Here is an 18145-nt window from a genome sequence, read left to right on the forward strand (position 1 = left end):
CTAGTTGTATTAAAGTGGACTTCTTTAGGTATTTTAAAACCATATTACATGTGTTATATAGGCCATCTGATAAACATTGTTTCAAAACTGGAGTCAGATCAGTTTGAAGGGGGTTGGCCTAAGGAAACTGGAGCCATGCTTTTGGCAGAAGTGTGGCCATGTTCCTTAATGACCGTTGATGCATTCTCAGTGAGCCCTAGAGGATGTTACCTGAACCTGTAGTCAACATATCGAATTCTGGTTCTAATTAACTTTTGCTCTAGTTGCTCTCCTTTTGCATATTGGTAAATCTGTATTGTATATGTAACGGTATTTTATTTAGCAGAATTTCTGTTATTTTGGGATGGCCAATGGCCAAACACAAGAAATTGATTCTGTTTTAGTGAGTACTGATGCTCAGGAGAGACCCCTGGATGGCTGTGTGCAAGCACCTGTTCGACCTTGGAGAAGGCGACTCCTCCCAGAGAAGCAGGTATTGAGTATGGAACAGACTGAGAGAAAAACAGACAGGCAATGCCGTGAGCTGACTGGAGGACCTTGAAGTTGCAGTAAGATATGCTGCCCCACAGGAGCGCCTCTTTACCTCCACTTACGCCTTACCTGTAATTTGTAGCAAATATTACCAAAAAAAAATCCTGAGCTCTTCCAGAGGGGAAGTATGTAGCAATACGTATTCATAAAGTGTATTTAATGGCATATGACTAAGATGGTCAAATTTTACACTTGGTTCATTAATTGCTAAACATTTCCGAATTTTGTTCAAGTATTGCTCAAATGTCCCCCAAGGATGTATGCTCGAAATGCTGGATTTTTTGTCATCATCATCATAAGCTTTATTGAGACAGTTCACAGCCTTAGCAATGGATTTTAAATACACATTTTTAAATAAATTTGGTGTTCTTTTTGCATCCTTGGATTATTTTGGGTTATCATCAATGCAATCAGCACTTCTATGTTGTCACTCCAGCACCTGACATCCCAATATCCCTTTTTGCTCTTTGACTTGCACCAGGGCGTTATCCTTACCTCTATCAAATTATCAGGAGCCTGGATGTAGATCCCAGCGGGTGAAAAGGTTTCAATATTGGACAGCCCATCAGTTCCAGAAAGTCCAATAATTGTATTGTGCTTTAATTGGTTCTTTTGATCCAGCCACTCTCCTAAAAACAAAGGAAAAGAAACAACTTAATAAGCCATCACAGCAGCAGGCCAGGCATCGATCACCCATTGCTCTCCTTTCATTGTCTATTAGCGGGTTGCCATTCATGAACCCAGAGACAACAGCAATTCGTTGGTGGTTTGCATACTGATTTGAAGGCATGAGTAAGAAGAAGCATATGAAATTATAGTAGGAGGCAATATGAGATCAGAGAGAGAATAGTAAGGTCTTTATAGCGTGTATCCCTGAAAAACACATACAGCAATCATATTCCGGAACCAGCTGGCTCTCTCCCCTCAAGAAGCAGGGGCCCTAGTGTGGGACACTCTCTCATATCCAGGTGAATGCATACAATACAAAGTTTTGAGACATTACCGGTTCTGCAACAAATACCACCATTTGTGCTCTGCAAATGATATGAAACACTGCCATATCTTGCATTGCTTAGATTTTGTATTAAAGAAAACACCTTTCTTTATTTTGTATGCATGGGATGTATCTACTTTACTTAGATGCTCAGTTCATGCATACAGTAACAACAACATTCATTTTATATACCACCCTTCAGGACAACTTAATGCCCACTCAGAGCAGTTTATAAAGTGTGTTACTATCCTCACGACAATCACCCTGTGAGGTGGGTGGGGAGACAGAGCTCCAAGAAGCCATCCCATGAAGTGGTTGAAGCTAAGAGAGCTTCAAGAAGCGACCCCTGTGAGGTGGGTGGGGCTGAGAGAGCTCCGAGAAGCTGCGACTGACCCAAGGTCACCCAGCTGGCTTCAAGCAGAGGAGTAGGGAATCAAACCCGGGTCTCTAGATTAGAGTCTTGCTGCTCTTAACCACTACACCAAACTGGCTCTGGTCTGCAAAAACTTGTCCCACAATAGGCATAAAGATGCCACAAAGAGGTGGAAATGGCAAGCCCTCTGTTTTTCTCTTGCCTTGAAAACCCCAGCAGGCATTGCCATATGACAGCTGTGACTTGATGGCACTTTACACACACATGACTACTAAGGGAAAGAGTTTTGGGACAATGACCTTAATACAAGGCCCAAGCAATATTTCTCTCGGTTCAGAACATGTGCATGTTCACTCCCACACACAACCTCATCCTATGTGTACTCTCTCTTGTATCAGAAAAGACAGATTCCGATTTTATTTCAGAAATGACATAAAGAGAACATCTATGGTAATGAACTTGCACCCTTGCCTGGGCCTTCCTTGATGCTGGTGAAGTGTACCAACTTCCCTCCAAGCTTGGGCCCTGTCTTAAAACCACCTTTCACACATTCTGCTTGCAAGCATATGAAGTCCATGGAATTTAACTTATATGCAAGGCACGCTATATCCTTAAGGAGTTATACGATACACAGCAGGTAGCAAGTTATTGGACAGGAAACCAAAACATGATATGGGCTATTCCAACCATATTAGTTCACATACTTAGACATGAGCACACAAAGTATCTTACAAATGTAACTCTATTTTTCAGTTCTTGGGATCCTTTTGCTGCTTCCAGAGCTGAGCCCGCCCAGTAGGTGGCCTTAGGAAATTGCCTAGGGCAGGGGTCCCCAATCTTTTCAAGCCTGAGGGCACTTTTGGAATTCTGATACGGGGGGGAGGGGTGATCACAAACACAAAATGGCCACCACAGGAGGCGGAGCCAGCTACAAAATGTCAGGGAGTGAAGTTAGGCACAAATCTAATAGTAACTCTTCAGCATTTCAAGCAGAAACTGTTTAACAAGATGCCTTTTAAAATAAACATTTTAAAAAAATTATTTTCTTGAATACATGCTCAGTAACTCAGTGAAGATCTTTGTGCTGTAATGGCAGTTGATGTTGAAGCAAGTTTTTAAAACTCTGCACAACCAATCAGACCTTCAGTGGCAAAATCACCAGCTGGCCCCACCCACTTTTGAGGAAAACTTGGCAGGCACCAGAAAAGAGATTGGTGGGCACCATGGCACCCACGGGTACCACACTGCGGATCCCTAGCCTAGTGTGTCAGAGGGCAGGGGGTGCGAAGGGCAACAAAAGCTGGCAGCCCTGCCGTGCCCCCAAACCCAGCTCCATCACTGGGCAGCTTGGGGCCCACCAAAGTGGCTGGCTGGCTGGCTGGCCAGCTGCTCAGGGTGTACTTGGGCTGCGGCTCAAGGCATGCCCAGGCCAGCTGGTAGATCAAGTACGCCCAGTCCAGCTGGCCTAGGGTGCCAAAAGCATTTGGGCTGGTCCTGGATGTTTTCACCTATTTTACTAACATTTCTGTTTTGGTACATAAAGAATTCCCTTTGAACCATTCTCCAGCTGTTTTATTGTGCAAACTTCTAAACCTAGATCAAAATCAAATGACTCTGTTTCAGTTCACTTACCCACACTAAGTCCATGGCCCATGATGTTGTATAAAACGTTATTTTCCACCCTGAGGTGTGACACCCCAGAAAGGCTAATTCCCCGAGCAAAAGAATCCAACACAACACAGCCCCGAATGTAAGAGCCTAGAAGGAAAAGGGGCAGGGGGGAGAGGAGATGATGCTATAGCAGAACAAGGTAACAGGGTGTATTCATGCTGTCATCTTCGTGTTATCATCTTTGGTTTCCTAACCCAGAAAAAGTGATGTCACCAAACAAAAAGTGACCTGGCATCTGGGCAAATGAATATGCCACTACAGTTTATATCCTCTACCCTAGAAATGTCCCCAACCTGGATGGCCTAGGCTAGCCTGATCCCATCAGGTCTCAGAAGCTAAGCAGGGTCAAACATGGTTAGTAGTTGGACAGGAGATCACCAAGGAAGTCCAGAGGCAGGCAAAGGCAAACTGTAGGGTAAGTTAGATGAGTGATTAATTTCCACAGCTAATTAAGAACCTCAGACACACGTGTTTTAGCTTCTAAAATAGAGATTTACCACATTTTGGGTAAAAAGGATAAATTGATATTAAAACAAAGAATACCTAGTCTTAGCTGCTACATCCTTACCTCTTGGTGGTCTAAAAACAACGGGGGCTGAAGGAAGAGCAATTCATCCCTGAGTATGTGAAGGAATTCTAATTGCACCCCAATAAACTGGTAAGCCAATAATCAATCCTAAATCCCTTCGTTAAGCATGCAACTCCCCTTCTATCCTGGTGGGAAGAACTATTTGGCATTTAACTAGTCCTGTGTAAACTAGTTATCTCTAGGTAAACACAAACAACAGGTTAACTCTTTCATGACTGAAGGCGTGACACTGCTATATCCCAACACAAACTACCCCCTATTAATCTCTTGCCTTGAAAATCCCAGCAGGAGTTGCCATAAATCGGCTGTGACTTGATGGCCCTTTCCTCCTCCATCACCCTCGAATCGACAACAGTTTCTTAGTTGAAGTGCTAACACCCCAAATATTAAACCAGATTTACACTGGAACCCAGATTTAAAAGAACAGCTGTTCATAACAAAAGGTCTGTTAAGAAAAAAATAAGTAATAATTTAGTTCTCTCACTAGTCATATGGGCATTCCCAGCAATGGTGAGCGCGCTGAGATCTTTCCGGAATACTTGACCGATGTGCCGGAACTGTACTCCTTCCAAATGCAGTCGGCTCCCCTCGCCACGATAGGACTGCACAATTACCACAGCCCCCATGTCACGAGATCCGAGGTTCCTTTCACTTCGCTTGTACAGACATTTTGAGACACCTAAAAAAAAAGGTAACAGTGCCGTTATATAATAGCACAGCATCAATTTTGTTCCAACATTAAGACACATCCTCACCCCTCTCCCTCAAATTAAAAGGACAGCATGTCATCTCTAGGCTTGAGGTTGGCCTCCATTTTAACAGCCCGCTCTGATCACTGGATAAATTTGGCCACTTCCTTTGGGCCACTCTTTGGTTCAAATTATCATCCATCTAACCACGGGAGGAAAATCATAAAGCCTACTCTACTATTCAAGCAGCATTTTCGTACTAAGTGATTCAGTTTTATAGAAACCACTGTGCATCCAATACCGCCGTTCAAGAAATTCATACATGTGAGTAAGTCCCCAAACTGTGTCCTGAACAGAACAGTGGACTGGAAACACGGTTGAAATTAGGGCTGCCAGCCCCAGGTTGAGAAATTCCTGGAAATTGGGGATGGGACCTGGGATGGGCCAGGTTTGGAAAGGGGAGGGGCCTCAGCAGGTATAATGCCATGGACTCCACCCACTAAAGCAGTCTTTTTATCCAGGGGAACCAATCTCTGTTGTTGGGAGATCAGCTGTCATTCCAGGAGATCTCCAATCTCCACCAAGAAGTTGGCAAGCCCTATAAAACATATTCAAATTAAAACATGCAGCTCACTTGTTGGTTTTATTCTTCCACCATCAAATTTCTCTCCACCTTACCTGTCTCGCCCCCTAAAGCAGCAGCTTCTTTGCACTGCTTCTGGTGGGAAATCTTCTCACTTGTGACATTTCCTTGGATGACCACACTTCTGCTGAGTAATGCCACTATGGCTCTCAAATTCAGACGTTCTCCTAACACCTGTTCTTCAGAAATGTCATGAGGATACCTATAAGAGGCCCAGAAACAAACACCACCAGCTCAACAAATCTCTCTTGATCGGTCCACCCATGAAGAGAACAGAGGCCAGATCTGCGGAGCTTAATTTGAGGCCAGAAAGCAGCTCCTGAAACACCATCTTTGGCGCCTACTCTTTATCATGTGGTAAAAGAAAGACCGGCGCTTCTGAGCATCTGCAAACCGTATTTCTTCTGCTCCCCAACAAATAAAACTCACACCCACAGCTGCTCATGTGGATGATAGTAACACAACCATGTGACTGCAACTCCGTAGGGAAAACCATTAGCATGACGCATCTCCCCACAAGGTGGATACAATTTCGGCTATGCCATAACAAATTCTGGTAGTTAAAAAAAAAAGGCACACACTGCACACCCATGTTTGCATTAGGATCCCTGCAGAAGAAAAGGATGGAGGAAAAACTGGTCAATACACTTCCATGTACCCACTCTGCAAGGGATGTAGGAAATTAGCAGAGTTTAAGACAGAGAATGCACATTGGAATTAATGAGAACAGACACACACTCCAGTATAGCTCTGTAAAAATACTTTACTACATAAAGGATAAAATCAGGGTTACACTGGAAGAAAATAAGAAATTGCTAGACTGACTACTTGCTAATAAAGGTAGTCCCAAGACTTAGAGCACCAGGCTGACTAACAAAGGGCAATAAAACTTCAGTATATAGCATCACTTAATTCCCACCCACCCCACAATAAACAGGCTACCCAATAGAAAACCCTAATTCTGCTTCATTAAGACTAGTGACTCCCCTTTCCTTGGCGGGAATACTTATTCGAGGCCTAAGTGGTTATATGCAAATAAATTTACTTACTAAGTAACACAAACAGTTTAACTCTTTCATGACTGAAATGGAAACACTTGCTAAAACCCAACAAGGGAGAATTTTAATGGCCTCTAAAACATGGAGGCTTTCTGTTTGCAATTTGGCAAGGATTCATAGGGTGAGGGTTTTGTTCCAGATTAGGGGAGGGACGGGGGAAGAAAGTTACAGGTAGGAATGTGCCTCCTATGGAAAGCGATGTATTTATTTATTCATTTCATTTATACCCTGCCTTTTCCCCCAAAGGGATCCCAAAGTGGCTTATATCATTCTCCTCTCAGTCATTTTATCCTTAAAACAAAAACCACCCTATGAAGCAGGGCTGTTTTCACACAGCTTACCAGCCACACAAAATTGTGCAAAACTGTGCAAAATGCATCACAAACGAGAGTCATGATGGGAAATTGCACTAGGAAGAGGTAGTTGTTCTGGGAGTTTTGCGCGATTTTGAGCGGCCAGTAAGACATATGAAAACGGCCCAGGTTAGGAAGAGAATGCAGGACTGGCCCAAGGTCACCCAACAAGCCACTATGGCAGGACGGGGATTCAAAGCTGGTTCTTCCACAGCCTAGTCCGACACTAACCACTATGCGCCACTGGCTCTCGTGTTATGTGGGTTTATATTTTTTATTGAATTATATGTTTTATGTTTTTTATTGAATTGCTGTATATATACTTCATTCTAATTTTTTTTTAATGCTGAAATATTTTCATGTTTTAATGTTTTGATGTTTGCCACTTTGGGGACCTTATTCAGGTGGAAAGGTAGCATAGAAATATTTATACCAATTTAAATGAGCTTCTGGGCACATCTTAAACATTCCCCCTTGAGGCAAAATTTCCATGTCAGATGGTGCATTGACATAACACAAATTACCCCAAGGGCCTCTCTCTTCACTAATGACCACGTTTAGATTTGAACAGATTCAAGTTCCCTTTAGTCCAACCACTTCTTAACTCAGTGTTTCACAGCCAGGTGTACTCTACAAAGCCTAGATGGCCCGAGCGAACCTGGTCTTGTCAGAAGCTAAGCAAGGTCAGCCATGCCGAGTACTTGGATGAGAGACCACCAAGGAAGTCTAGGACGGCTACACAGAGGCAGGCAATGGCAAACCAACACTGTTAGTCTCTTGCCTTGAAAACCCCATGAAGGATCACCATAAGTCACCTGCAACTTGGTGGCACTTTCTGCCACCTCTCTACAAACCTAGTGTCACTGAAAACACCCTCCCAACACCCCATGAACCAACATCATGTACTATATACGCTCCTGTATATATAATGCTGAACCAAGTACTATACCTCTCTATTGCCATGGGATGCTCAAAAACTTTCCCTACAATCGTAGCCCTTATATTCCTACACCCTCAATGTTTCCACACAGCCATGACCGTCTCCCTCAAGCACACACTTCCAGCTCCACCTCCCCCACAGCCCTATTTACTTCCAAAACAACCAAATCACAAGCCTGCTAGCCAACTGCTTTGTCTGCTTTTTACACAACACTTTCTGTGGCATTGTAATTCCTGGTACAAATAGGTGACCACTCACCTGGTCCAAAGGTGACCACTCACTATTTGGTTTATTCTGCTCAGGAAGTGTGGTGGTAGAGAGTGCTGTCAAGTCATAAGTCAGAGTTGACTTATGGTGACCCCAGTGGGGTTTTCATGGCAAGAGACGAACAGAGGTGGTTTGCCATTGCCTGCCTCTGCAACCCTGGTCTTCGTTGGAGGTCTCCCATCCAATTACGAACTCTGCTTAGCTGCCGAGATCTGAAGAGATCAGGCTTACCTGGGCTAACCAGGTCAAGGTATAGAGAAAGTATTGATGGTGAAATAAATCCAGATAAGAGGATCTACCCGTTTCCAGCACAAGATAGTACAGAGAGAAGCAGGAGAATTTGTGAGGATACAGATGGGAGATTACACATAAGCAAATAATAATGACAAGAAAAAGGAAAAACACTCTGTGTCCACAGTAACTTGTATGGAAGATCAACCAATGGAAGATGAACCAACAAAAACAATATAACTGCATGAGTTGCAAAGAGCCAGTGTAGTGGTGGAAGGGAGATCTGCTGTAGCAAAGTGGTTAAGTAGCTGGGCTCCAAATCAGCACTCTTCTGGTTGGAATCCCACTATTGCCATGAGCTCAACACACGGCCTCGGGTAAGCCACTCCTCTTAGACTCAGCTCCTCAGTTGTATTGTGAGGATAATAATAACATGGACCTTGTTTACAGCTCTGAGTGGAGCATTACTCTGTCTAGAAGACAGCAGTTATTATTAGTGTAGTAGACAGAGCGTTGGATTAGGATCTGGGAGAACAAGGCGCAAATCTCTACTGCATCATGGAAATTCACTAGGTGACCTTGGGACAGTCACATACTGTCATCCTAACAAATAACAACTGTGTTTATATACTGCTCTTCTAGACAGATTATTGCCCCACTCAGAGTGGTGGATAAGGTCCCCACAATATAGCCGGGGAGCTGGGGCTAAGAGGAGTGGCCGACTCAAGGCCACCTGCTGAGCTCATGGCAGCTGTGGGATCTGAACCAGCAGAGCGCTGATTTGCAGCCCAGCCACTTAACCATTATGCTGCAGAGGGTTATTGTGAGGATAAAATTGAGAATTATGTAAGCCACCTAGAGTCTCCACTGGAGAGAAAGGTGGGGTATAAATGAAGTTAAAAAAAATTAAAAATTAAAAATTACTTCACAGCCTTTCAGTGTAAAGTCCCCAACTTGCCCATAGTTCCCAACCTGCCTGAGAGGGGATGTAATGTAGAGGTCTGTGCCCTGGACAGACTGGACAGTCACCACCTCATCTGGCTTCTGAGCATCTCCAAGGCCTCCTCCACAGATAACAACGTCATCTCCAGGTTTCCAGTCCACAGCCTCCATCAGACTTAACCTGGTGTCATTTGGACGTGCTCCGGATTTCAAATGTGTGACTGTCACTTTAGGAAGACACCCTGCAACGTAAAGGATGAAAAAGCTGAGCGCAATGAACAATTTGATGAGATCTTCACGCACTTCTCCTATGTTAAGCGCTGTTAAGTTGCTATAGCCAGGGCTTTTTTTTCTGGGAAAAGAGGTGGTGGAACTCAGTGGCTTGCCCTTGGAGAAAATGGTCGCATGGCTGGTGGCCCCGCCCCCTGATCTCCAGACAGAGGGGAGTTGAGATTGCCCTCCGCGCCGCTCAGCGCGGAGGGCCATCTAAACTCCCCTCTGTCTGGAGATCAGGGGGCGGGGCCACCAGCCATGTGACCATTTTCAAGAGGTTCCGGAACTCCGTTCCCCCGTGTTCCCCCTGAAAAAAAGCCCTGGCTATAGCTGAACAAAACATACGTATCTTTTCAAAATTTCTTCTTCAGTTGACCGGACTTGTTTGTTTTGGGGAAACAAGAAAAATTATATTTTCCTGGTTTCTTTAAATACTATCTGTGAACAGTGAAGATTAAACATGCTCATTTTTATACAAACAGAACCCTCTGAAAGAAGAAACACATTTGTGCAATACAAATCTCTCCAGAACACAAAAGTTTGATATGGTGAAAAAAGAGATGTTCTTGTTCAACAGGAATGGCTTACTAGCCAGTGCTGGGCAGATGACAAGCACTCATGTTCTCTCTCGTCTCAGGAACTGTTCTCTTTTTTCCAATTTCTTCACCAACCACTCCTGGAAAACTTTGCTGGAAGAAACATCCAGAGAGGAAGTGTGCTGTTGGGCAATGCTGCATTTGGATCAGGGAGACCAGGGGTGTTTCCACACTACTTACCTTCATCCGGAACGCCGCAGAACGTCGTGAAAAAACCATAGAAGATAGCGTCTTCTTGCACAATGTTGCACAAAACTCGCGCGTGAAAACACTATCTTCTGCGGGGGGGGGGGGGTTGCAACGTTTTGTGGCATTCCAGATGAAGGTAAGTAATGTGGAAACGGCCCAGGGCTAGTTTTACACTAATCAAATATGGTGCAATGCCCATCTTTTGCAACCACAGCTATAATAGTCATACCAGATGACTTCATCTTGGGAGTGCTCTTCTCCCATCTCCTCCACCCGTACAGCCCCCCATTTGTTTGTGTGAGACATAAGTGCAACGGCTGAGGTATGTGGTTTTCGAACTACTGTTTTGTAAGCAACACAATTTCTCTTACTTGAAACCTCTGGGCAGTGCAGTTGGCATTTTTAAGACAATTTATTGGTGCCACATTCATGCGACATTCATTTCTGCTTACTAGCAATGTCAGGAGGAGAGGGATGGCACATTGGTGCCATGAAGGAATAGTGCAAGTCAGACATTTTCCCCCAAAGATCACGGACAGCAATCTTTGTCGATATCAGTGAAAACAGGGTTGCACTTTCCTGTAACTGCTCTTCTTTTTGTGTTCTTCTGTGCATCCCACATGGGTATTATGCATGCACGGGCCAGCTGGCCTATGCATGCGCAGTTCCCATGTGGGACTGCACAGAAGACACACCAATGAACAGTGGGGCGAGGGCAGAATCATGATCACAACAGAACCATCCTCTGAGTGGATAGGAAAACGTGCAAAGTAAGTTATTTTCATGGCATGCTATTCCCTGACATCGGGATCTTCTGTTGAAATTCCACAGGACAACTGAGAAATGCAAAAAGTCCACAGTGTGAAACCTCCCTGGATTTATATCCCTGACTAGCCATGAGGACGGGCTGTTGGCCATGGCCAGTCACTGTTTTTCAGCCTGTGCCATGCTGAGTTCCAAGAACAGGAAACTTGATTATAGTCATGCCACAAAAATGGACCTTTAGTAGAACGTATCTGGGATAGACAAAGACAATTTCACAGATGTGGAGTAGAAATATTAATAGCTGAAAAACATTATGGAACAGGTCTCTGATTCTCTTCCAGTATTGGCATCTGGTAAGAACTTACACAGCTATCAAAGCAATTACCTTCATGTAGAGTCTGAAGCCAGTTCACAAATGTGCACACACAGCACCATTCATACACATGTGTAAATGTTCTAGTTCTTCAGCATTAAATATGGAAACAGGGACCCCCATCCTCCACCAAATGCCAAGTGCATGTTTAATGCTTTCAATAGGCCCAACCACAATACCTTTGATGGGGTATGTGTGTATAAACACACACAAGTACAAACATACATATGTTTGTCTGTATTATTATTTATAATCCGCCTTTCTCACTGAGACTCAAGGTGGATTGCACAGTGTGAATCAGTGCAGTCATTTCCGAACACCTTTCAACAAATAATGTAATAGGGTACATAAATGCAAACTTGGAGAGCTTTAAAACTAGCAGGTATCTAATACAGAATTGAAGAAATGCTAAACACAGCATAAGTGTTACCAGAACTGCTCTTTTTATAATGGGGAATTAGCTGCAGCAGTCTGTAACTATTAATATTAAGCGAGGATCATAACCTATGTTTACGGAGGTCCCGATCCCAGACACTCTAGTGAAAAAGAGGCAGACAAGGAGTAAGGTCCAAACACGTGTATTGAGTGTAGCGTAAGCCTAGCTTGCACAATCATACAAAGAACATACAAGGTCTAAGAAATATAGCGTAGGAAATACAGAGACGTTCGCATTAGCTGGTTCCCAACGATGGTAAGGGAAATACTCACAATCCTGGAGCGAAGCAGAGACACGGCAGCGAGGGTGGCCCAATGCCAGCACTGGAACCACAGACGGACAGCAAGGAGGTCTGGATAGGGAATGGCCGAGGCACCGAGTGGTCTGAGAGACCAGCTTAAATACCCCAAAACGTACCCTGGGGCTGGTGCTGTACTTGGTGGTTCTCACAGATTAAAACAAAGGGTCTAATGGGTCACTGAATGGCTTGGATGGGCCACTTTAGTAATCAGATTGTGATAAGTGACACCTCAGGAAGAGGGGACAAAAGAGGGAGGGGGAAATCCAAGTGGGCTGAAAGGATGTTCCAGCGGACAGGGCTTGTCCTGATGTCATCAGCTCTGGAATGCGGAGGTTTCTTTGAGATGCATTCTCTAAGTGCTTGGGATGGTCGGCACTTAGTTCTTCTCCGGGGCGGCTCCTAAGATATGCAGAGCGGGGCGAGGGGCTCTCGCTGCGGACGTGGTGTGCCCGCTTCGCCGAAATGGCTTCTCAAAGCAGTCTTCTTCCCAGGGTCTTCTGGGTGCCTGAGAACATGGATGCCGGCTGGGCATAGCTGGGGCTGGATAGCAGGCTGCCCGGTAGCGAGGGCAAGCTCGGCGACCTACCCGCGGGAGGCTCCAGGCGGGAACTGACCAGGGAGCGCCTAGCCAGGCTCGCTGGAGGTTTCCCCGGCAGGCGCCTGGCTGCTAGCAGCGGCTTGGGCCCATATGAGGCAGGCTTCCATGGAGGCAGCGGGAACAACACTTTAAAACACAGTCCAAAGCAGGGAACAGGCACGGTCCGTGGCAGATGGCAAAGCAGGCACGGGGAACACTTGTAACACAGTCCAAACACACACTGGGAAGTCCAGATACAGGTCGGGGCAGGGCTGCCCAGAAAAAGAGTCCTTTGTGCAGTTAACCACACATGGAGTCAGTGAACTACACAGTCTATAGCAGCAGCAGGGTAATTGACACGCAGGCAGGAAACTGACACGTGTATCAGAACACACACGTGCAAAGCAGTCTTTGGTGTAGCAGTGAAACAGCAACGCAGGAAACTTTAGCACAGTTCATAGCAGGCTTCAAAGCAGGGGAGGGGGCCTACTTGGCAACATAAGCCATTCTATGACATTTTAAACAACATATAAACTATCCACTACGATTATACTTACAGCAACAGACAGTATACAGAAGTAAAATCTGTAATTCAGTTTTGCCTTGTTTGCGAAAAGGCAGGAGTGTGGGAGCTTTCCTGACCTCATCAGGTAGGCGGTACCAGAAGGGGCCACCACAGAGAATGCCCAGGCATGGGCAGCTGTTGATTGTGCCCATTTGCTGGGTAGCACTTGCAGAAGGCCCTGTTCAGATGAGTGAAGCTGCCATGGAGGGAGACAGGAGGACAGGCGCTCCCATAGATGCGCCAGACCAAGACCATGAAGAGCTTTGTATGCCATAGCCAATACCTTGAATTCAACCCACTAACTGATAGACAGCCAGTGGACTAATATATTCATAATAAATGAGCTGCAGCGTTCTGCACCAACTGGAGTTTCCAAGTGAACTTAGAGGAGAGACCCATGTACAGTGCATGACAGTAGTGAAGTCTTGACATTACCACAGGGTGGATCCAAGTGGCCAGCTGGGCTGTGTGGCTGTGTTGAGGCAGAGAGCCATCTTTCAGGCTAGAGGTTGCAGAACGCTTTCTCTCTTTTCTTTTTGCAGCTGCCTTAACTTGCTTTTCTAACAGTGCACTGGATACAGTATAACCCCATGGCTTTTAACTGAGTCTGCAAGGTCCAGACAAACTCCATCGAAAGAGGGGAGTACAATGTCCTTCAAGATCTCTGCCTTCCAAATGAACATCATGTCTATCTTGTGTGGGTTCAGTATTAATAGTGTTATACAGGGTTTTTTTTCTGGGAAAAGAAGTGGGGGAACTCAGTGGGTTGCCCTGGAAGAAAATGCCCTAGCAATCTAAACTCCCCTCTGTCTGGAGATCAGGGGGCGGGGCCACCAGCCATGTGACCATTTTCAAGAGGTTCCGGAACTCCGTTCCCCCCCGTTCCTGCTGGAAAAAAGCCCTGGTCTGTTATATATCACTATTTAAAGTTAAGTACCACAGTTAAAAAGTTATTCATCTCAAACTCTGCGATGACATTCACAGGAACGCCTATGAACTCTTAAACCAGGTTTCTTTAAACAATCCACCCACCCTCCTTTTCACTATGGGTAAAACTAATAATATACCAATATGAATCATCCCACTAAATAACAACTTGGCCAGACTTTATTTTAAACTTAAGGCCAGTTAAAACACCATGTAGCAGTATCATTTTTCTTCTACATGGACCAAAATGATCACAGAGAACAAAACCCTTAAGCATTTGGAGACTCACTGAGAAGGGCAATGTGGAAACAGAGAGAGCAATGATCCATTCAGACTATGCAGTCAGTATTTTTGACACAACTGGAATGTTTCAAATAAAAGATGTGACTATTTCTTGCCTTGGGAAAAGATGGGGTGGGGAGAATGGAGCAAACATCAGATTTTGTTTCAGGAGGGTAGCCGTTTTGGTCTGCAGTAGAAGACCAAGATTTGGGTCCAGTATCAACCTAAAGACCAACTAGATTTCCAGGATATGAAAACCAAACTACACAATACGCCATGCACGTGTTCTTCACATGTCGGGTCCCACAAGGTTACCCGGATAGTGTAGTCTTACAAAGAACAGTCACGCAATGGGATTCTTCTCCGGGGGAACAGCGATGGGAGGGATTCTCTCTCTTTCAAAAGCCTTGGCTTGGGTTTACTGAACTTTGGAGTTCAGAGGCCGGGGTGGGGGGAGAACAGGAGGCAGGAAATTCAGGGCAGCTTGCCTCTTGGTTTCCAGTTTGATTTAGGAAATCCCAGGAGCAACAACAACAACAAAAAGGCACAATATGGTCAATGAGGCCGAACATGATTTGTGGAGTAACAGAGGTAGGTAGTGCAAGGGCACGCTGTGCACTATTGATGAGACATTTACATGCAGGGAAACAAAGTGACACACGATTAGCAAAATGATGAGAAAAACCTTCCAATAATACTCTTCTATATTGATTTAAAACTTGGGCATGGCTCAAATACATCATTTCATTCTAACAACAATTGTGTTAGGTAAGTATTATTATCCTCATGTTACAGATGCCATCTGAGATTGCTTTCCTTTTGAATTTTTGCTACTTTAATAAAGATCATATCTCCTTAGAGTTCATTCTCCTGCCATGGACTGCTAAAAGTTTAATCCTGTAACATTCAAGCTATGCTGCCAGTCTCAGGAGAAACCAAGAATTCCCCCAGAATTACAACTGATCTCCAGTGGATCAATTTCCCTGGAAAAAATGGCTGCTTTGGAAGGTGGGCTCTATGGCATTATACTCCACTGAGGTCCCTCCCTTTCCCAAACCCTTCCCTCCCCAGGTTCAAACCCCAAATCTCCAGGAATTTCCCAACCCAGAGTGGCAACCACCGTTTCTGTTAATGTGCGGTCATGCGCTGCACTTAGCGCACAGCGGAAGAAGTCCAGCGCACAGAGGGTTGTCCTAGACCCCGCCTTCCCTTTTTCCTGCCCTTTGGCAGGTCCACTCAGAGGGCATGGTGTAGCTCCGGCCCTGGCACGGAAGAATTCCCTCTCTGCCACACCCGCCACATGGTCCCTCTGTTCCGGCGCTGGAAGCCGGAGGAGGTGGCGGCAGCAGTGGGCAGGCACCCTCGTGGCCTCTCAGCTGGCCCCCAAGCAGTACCTCCATCCCGGTGCCAGGAACTGGAGAAGGAGGCAGCGAGCGGGCACTTGCCTGCCCACACTCGCGTCCTCTCAGCCGGCCTCCAAGCAGTCCCTCCGTCCCAGTGCTGGGAATTGGAGGAGGTGGTGGCGGCAAGCAGGCACTCACCTGCCCTCGTGGCCTCTCAGCCAGGCCACCAAGCAGTCCCTCCCGGCACTGGAAGCCAGAGGAGGAGACGACGGCGGCAGGCTGGTGGCCAAGCGGCCGCTATGAATGTTTGATGCTGAAATGCAAAGAAGTTGAGGTAATTTTTTAATTTTTTTGTGAAAATCAAATCACTCGTGTTTGTATGACCTAATAACTGAATGGGGAGCCCAGTCCAGTAGGACAAAATTGTATTTGTGATGATTCATTCAGCCATGCGAGTTACTAAATACGGTTGCACTTATCAGACAATAAACATCTAGGCATGAATAAATATGTGTAATAATATTCATATAATATTTGTATAATTTCAGGGTCACTGCATTGAATCTTTGTCAGTGAAAATGTTTGCTCTAAAGGGGAGGCTTTGGGAAACTATAGAACTTAGCCAACATGAACAAACTGTAGGGGGGGTTTTTGCCACTTGACTGGTGATCCACCTCTGCTTAAAGTAATGTTATTCCTGGGCACCACTCAGCCATAAATATACATCATTAAGGTGTATATTTAACCATTTAACAGGAGGCCCCTTGACCAAAGTTATAAGAAATATGGCTTCTGTATAAGTCAGAACTAGGCATTTTCTTCACAAGATTGTCTTGGGCAGATTGGGAAATTGCTTGAAAGACCAGTGCACATAAAGTTTCTTTTTCAAAATGACTGTGCAAATTGCTCATTTGTAGTTCCACGACTACTCCAGGCCACACTTTCAGGGTGCTAAGTTGATACCAAAGTGCCTGCCCATTCTGGCAGCATGTGAATATTCTGGATTTGAGTCACCTTGAAAACTGTTCTTACCTCATCCTGTTTGATATTTAGAAACCATGGCCGTTTTCACGTCGTAACTTCTGCAGGAACATTGCAGAAGACAGATTCTTCTCACGCAAAATCGTGCCTGGAAGACGCTGTCATCCGGGATTTTTGCATGAAATCGCGTCTTCCTGCTGCGATTTCGCACGAGAAGATGCTGTCTTCCGCGATGTTTCGGCAGATGATGTGTGGAAATGGCCCATGTGTGACAGACTCAGCTTCAGCTGCTGAGACTTCCAGTCAGTGAGCTATGATTGACATGTTTCCTTCCCCCCCCCCACCCCCATGTGGCTAGCCTGAAATGGCAGTTGGGGACGAAGCTGAAGTTGGTTCCCAGTTCCCAGATCCTTATTCGGAGTTCCTAGTTCCTTATTCGCAAAGCCAAAGAAAAATATTGTGGGGAAATTGAAAAGCTCTGAACCCCAAAATGAAGTTTGCAGGGGCAAATATTATACACCCCCAGATTCAGCAGACTCAGTCCTCTAAGAGGACATATACTGGGTCATCCTACAAAACCCAGATCTCAAGTTAACAGCTTCAAAATAGGGTGCCCCCAGAATAATTCAATAAGAAGAAGGGGGGGGGGAGCTGCAGCAGAAAAAAACTTTGGATCACCCCAAATCACACAGCCCTGAACTCCAGAGATTGTCCCCTACAAGAGGACATGTGCTGGTTCTGATCCAGTCGACAGATCTTTAGCTCAGGCCTGCTATTTCACCTTTCACACAGAACCTGGAGGTTAGAACCCCAGGAATCCAAAGAGGTTCAAAAACAACAAGCAGCAACAGCTCTCCTCGAGTTTTTTCAGCTAGCTCAGTCCTGTATTATACCACTTCTCCAAGTCATGGTGACCTTTTTTTTTTATACACATGTCCCATGAGACTGTGCTAAACATACAAATTAACACAACCCTAGGTACAGCTCAGTTACCTGCTAGTCTGGTCTATCTATCAGTCTGCAGTCTAGATCCTAGGCCCCAAACTGAAGATATATATGTATATATAAACAAATGTAAGCCTGTACTGGAAAAGGGGTTTGGGGCCTAGGATCTAGGTCTGATTAATAGACTGCAGATACTTAGATAGACCAGACTAGCAGATAACTGAGCTGCACCTAGGGTTGTGTTAATTTGCATGTTTAGCAAAGGCTCATGGGACATGTCTATAATAAAGAGGTCTCCATGACTTGGAGAG

The 18145-nt window shown here is 45.2% G+C and overlaps 1 protein-coding gene across 1 annotated transcript in view; it reads right to left on the bottom strand.

The window, feature by feature from the left end:
• Positions 1–18145, bottom strand: part of PKHD1 (PKHD1 ciliary IPT domain containing fibrocystin/polyductin) — a 334621-nt gene that overhangs the window by 141135 nt on the left and 175341 nt on the right. Inside the window, exons 32-36 of the mRNA XM_054970556.1 lie at positions 9316–9523; positions 5526–5692; positions 4643–4837; positions 3531–3656; positions 1027–1160 (exon numbers count right to left, since the gene is read on the bottom strand). Coding sequence (XP_054826531.1) covers positions 1027–1160; positions 3531–3656; positions 4643–4837; positions 5526–5692; positions 9316–9523 — 830 coding nt within the window. The remainder of the gene's footprint in view (positions 1–1026; positions 1161–3530; positions 3657–4642; positions 4838–5525; positions 5693–9315; positions 9524–18145) is intronic.

The sequence above is a fragment of the Eublepharis macularius genome, chromosome 1 (assembly GCF_028583425.1).
Source record: "Eublepharis macularius isolate TG4126 chromosome 1, MPM_Emac_v1.0, whole genome shotgun sequence".
In the NCBI taxonomy this organism is placed as follows: Eukaryota; Metazoa; Chordata; class Lepidosauria; order Squamata; family Eublepharidae; genus Eublepharis; species Eublepharis macularius.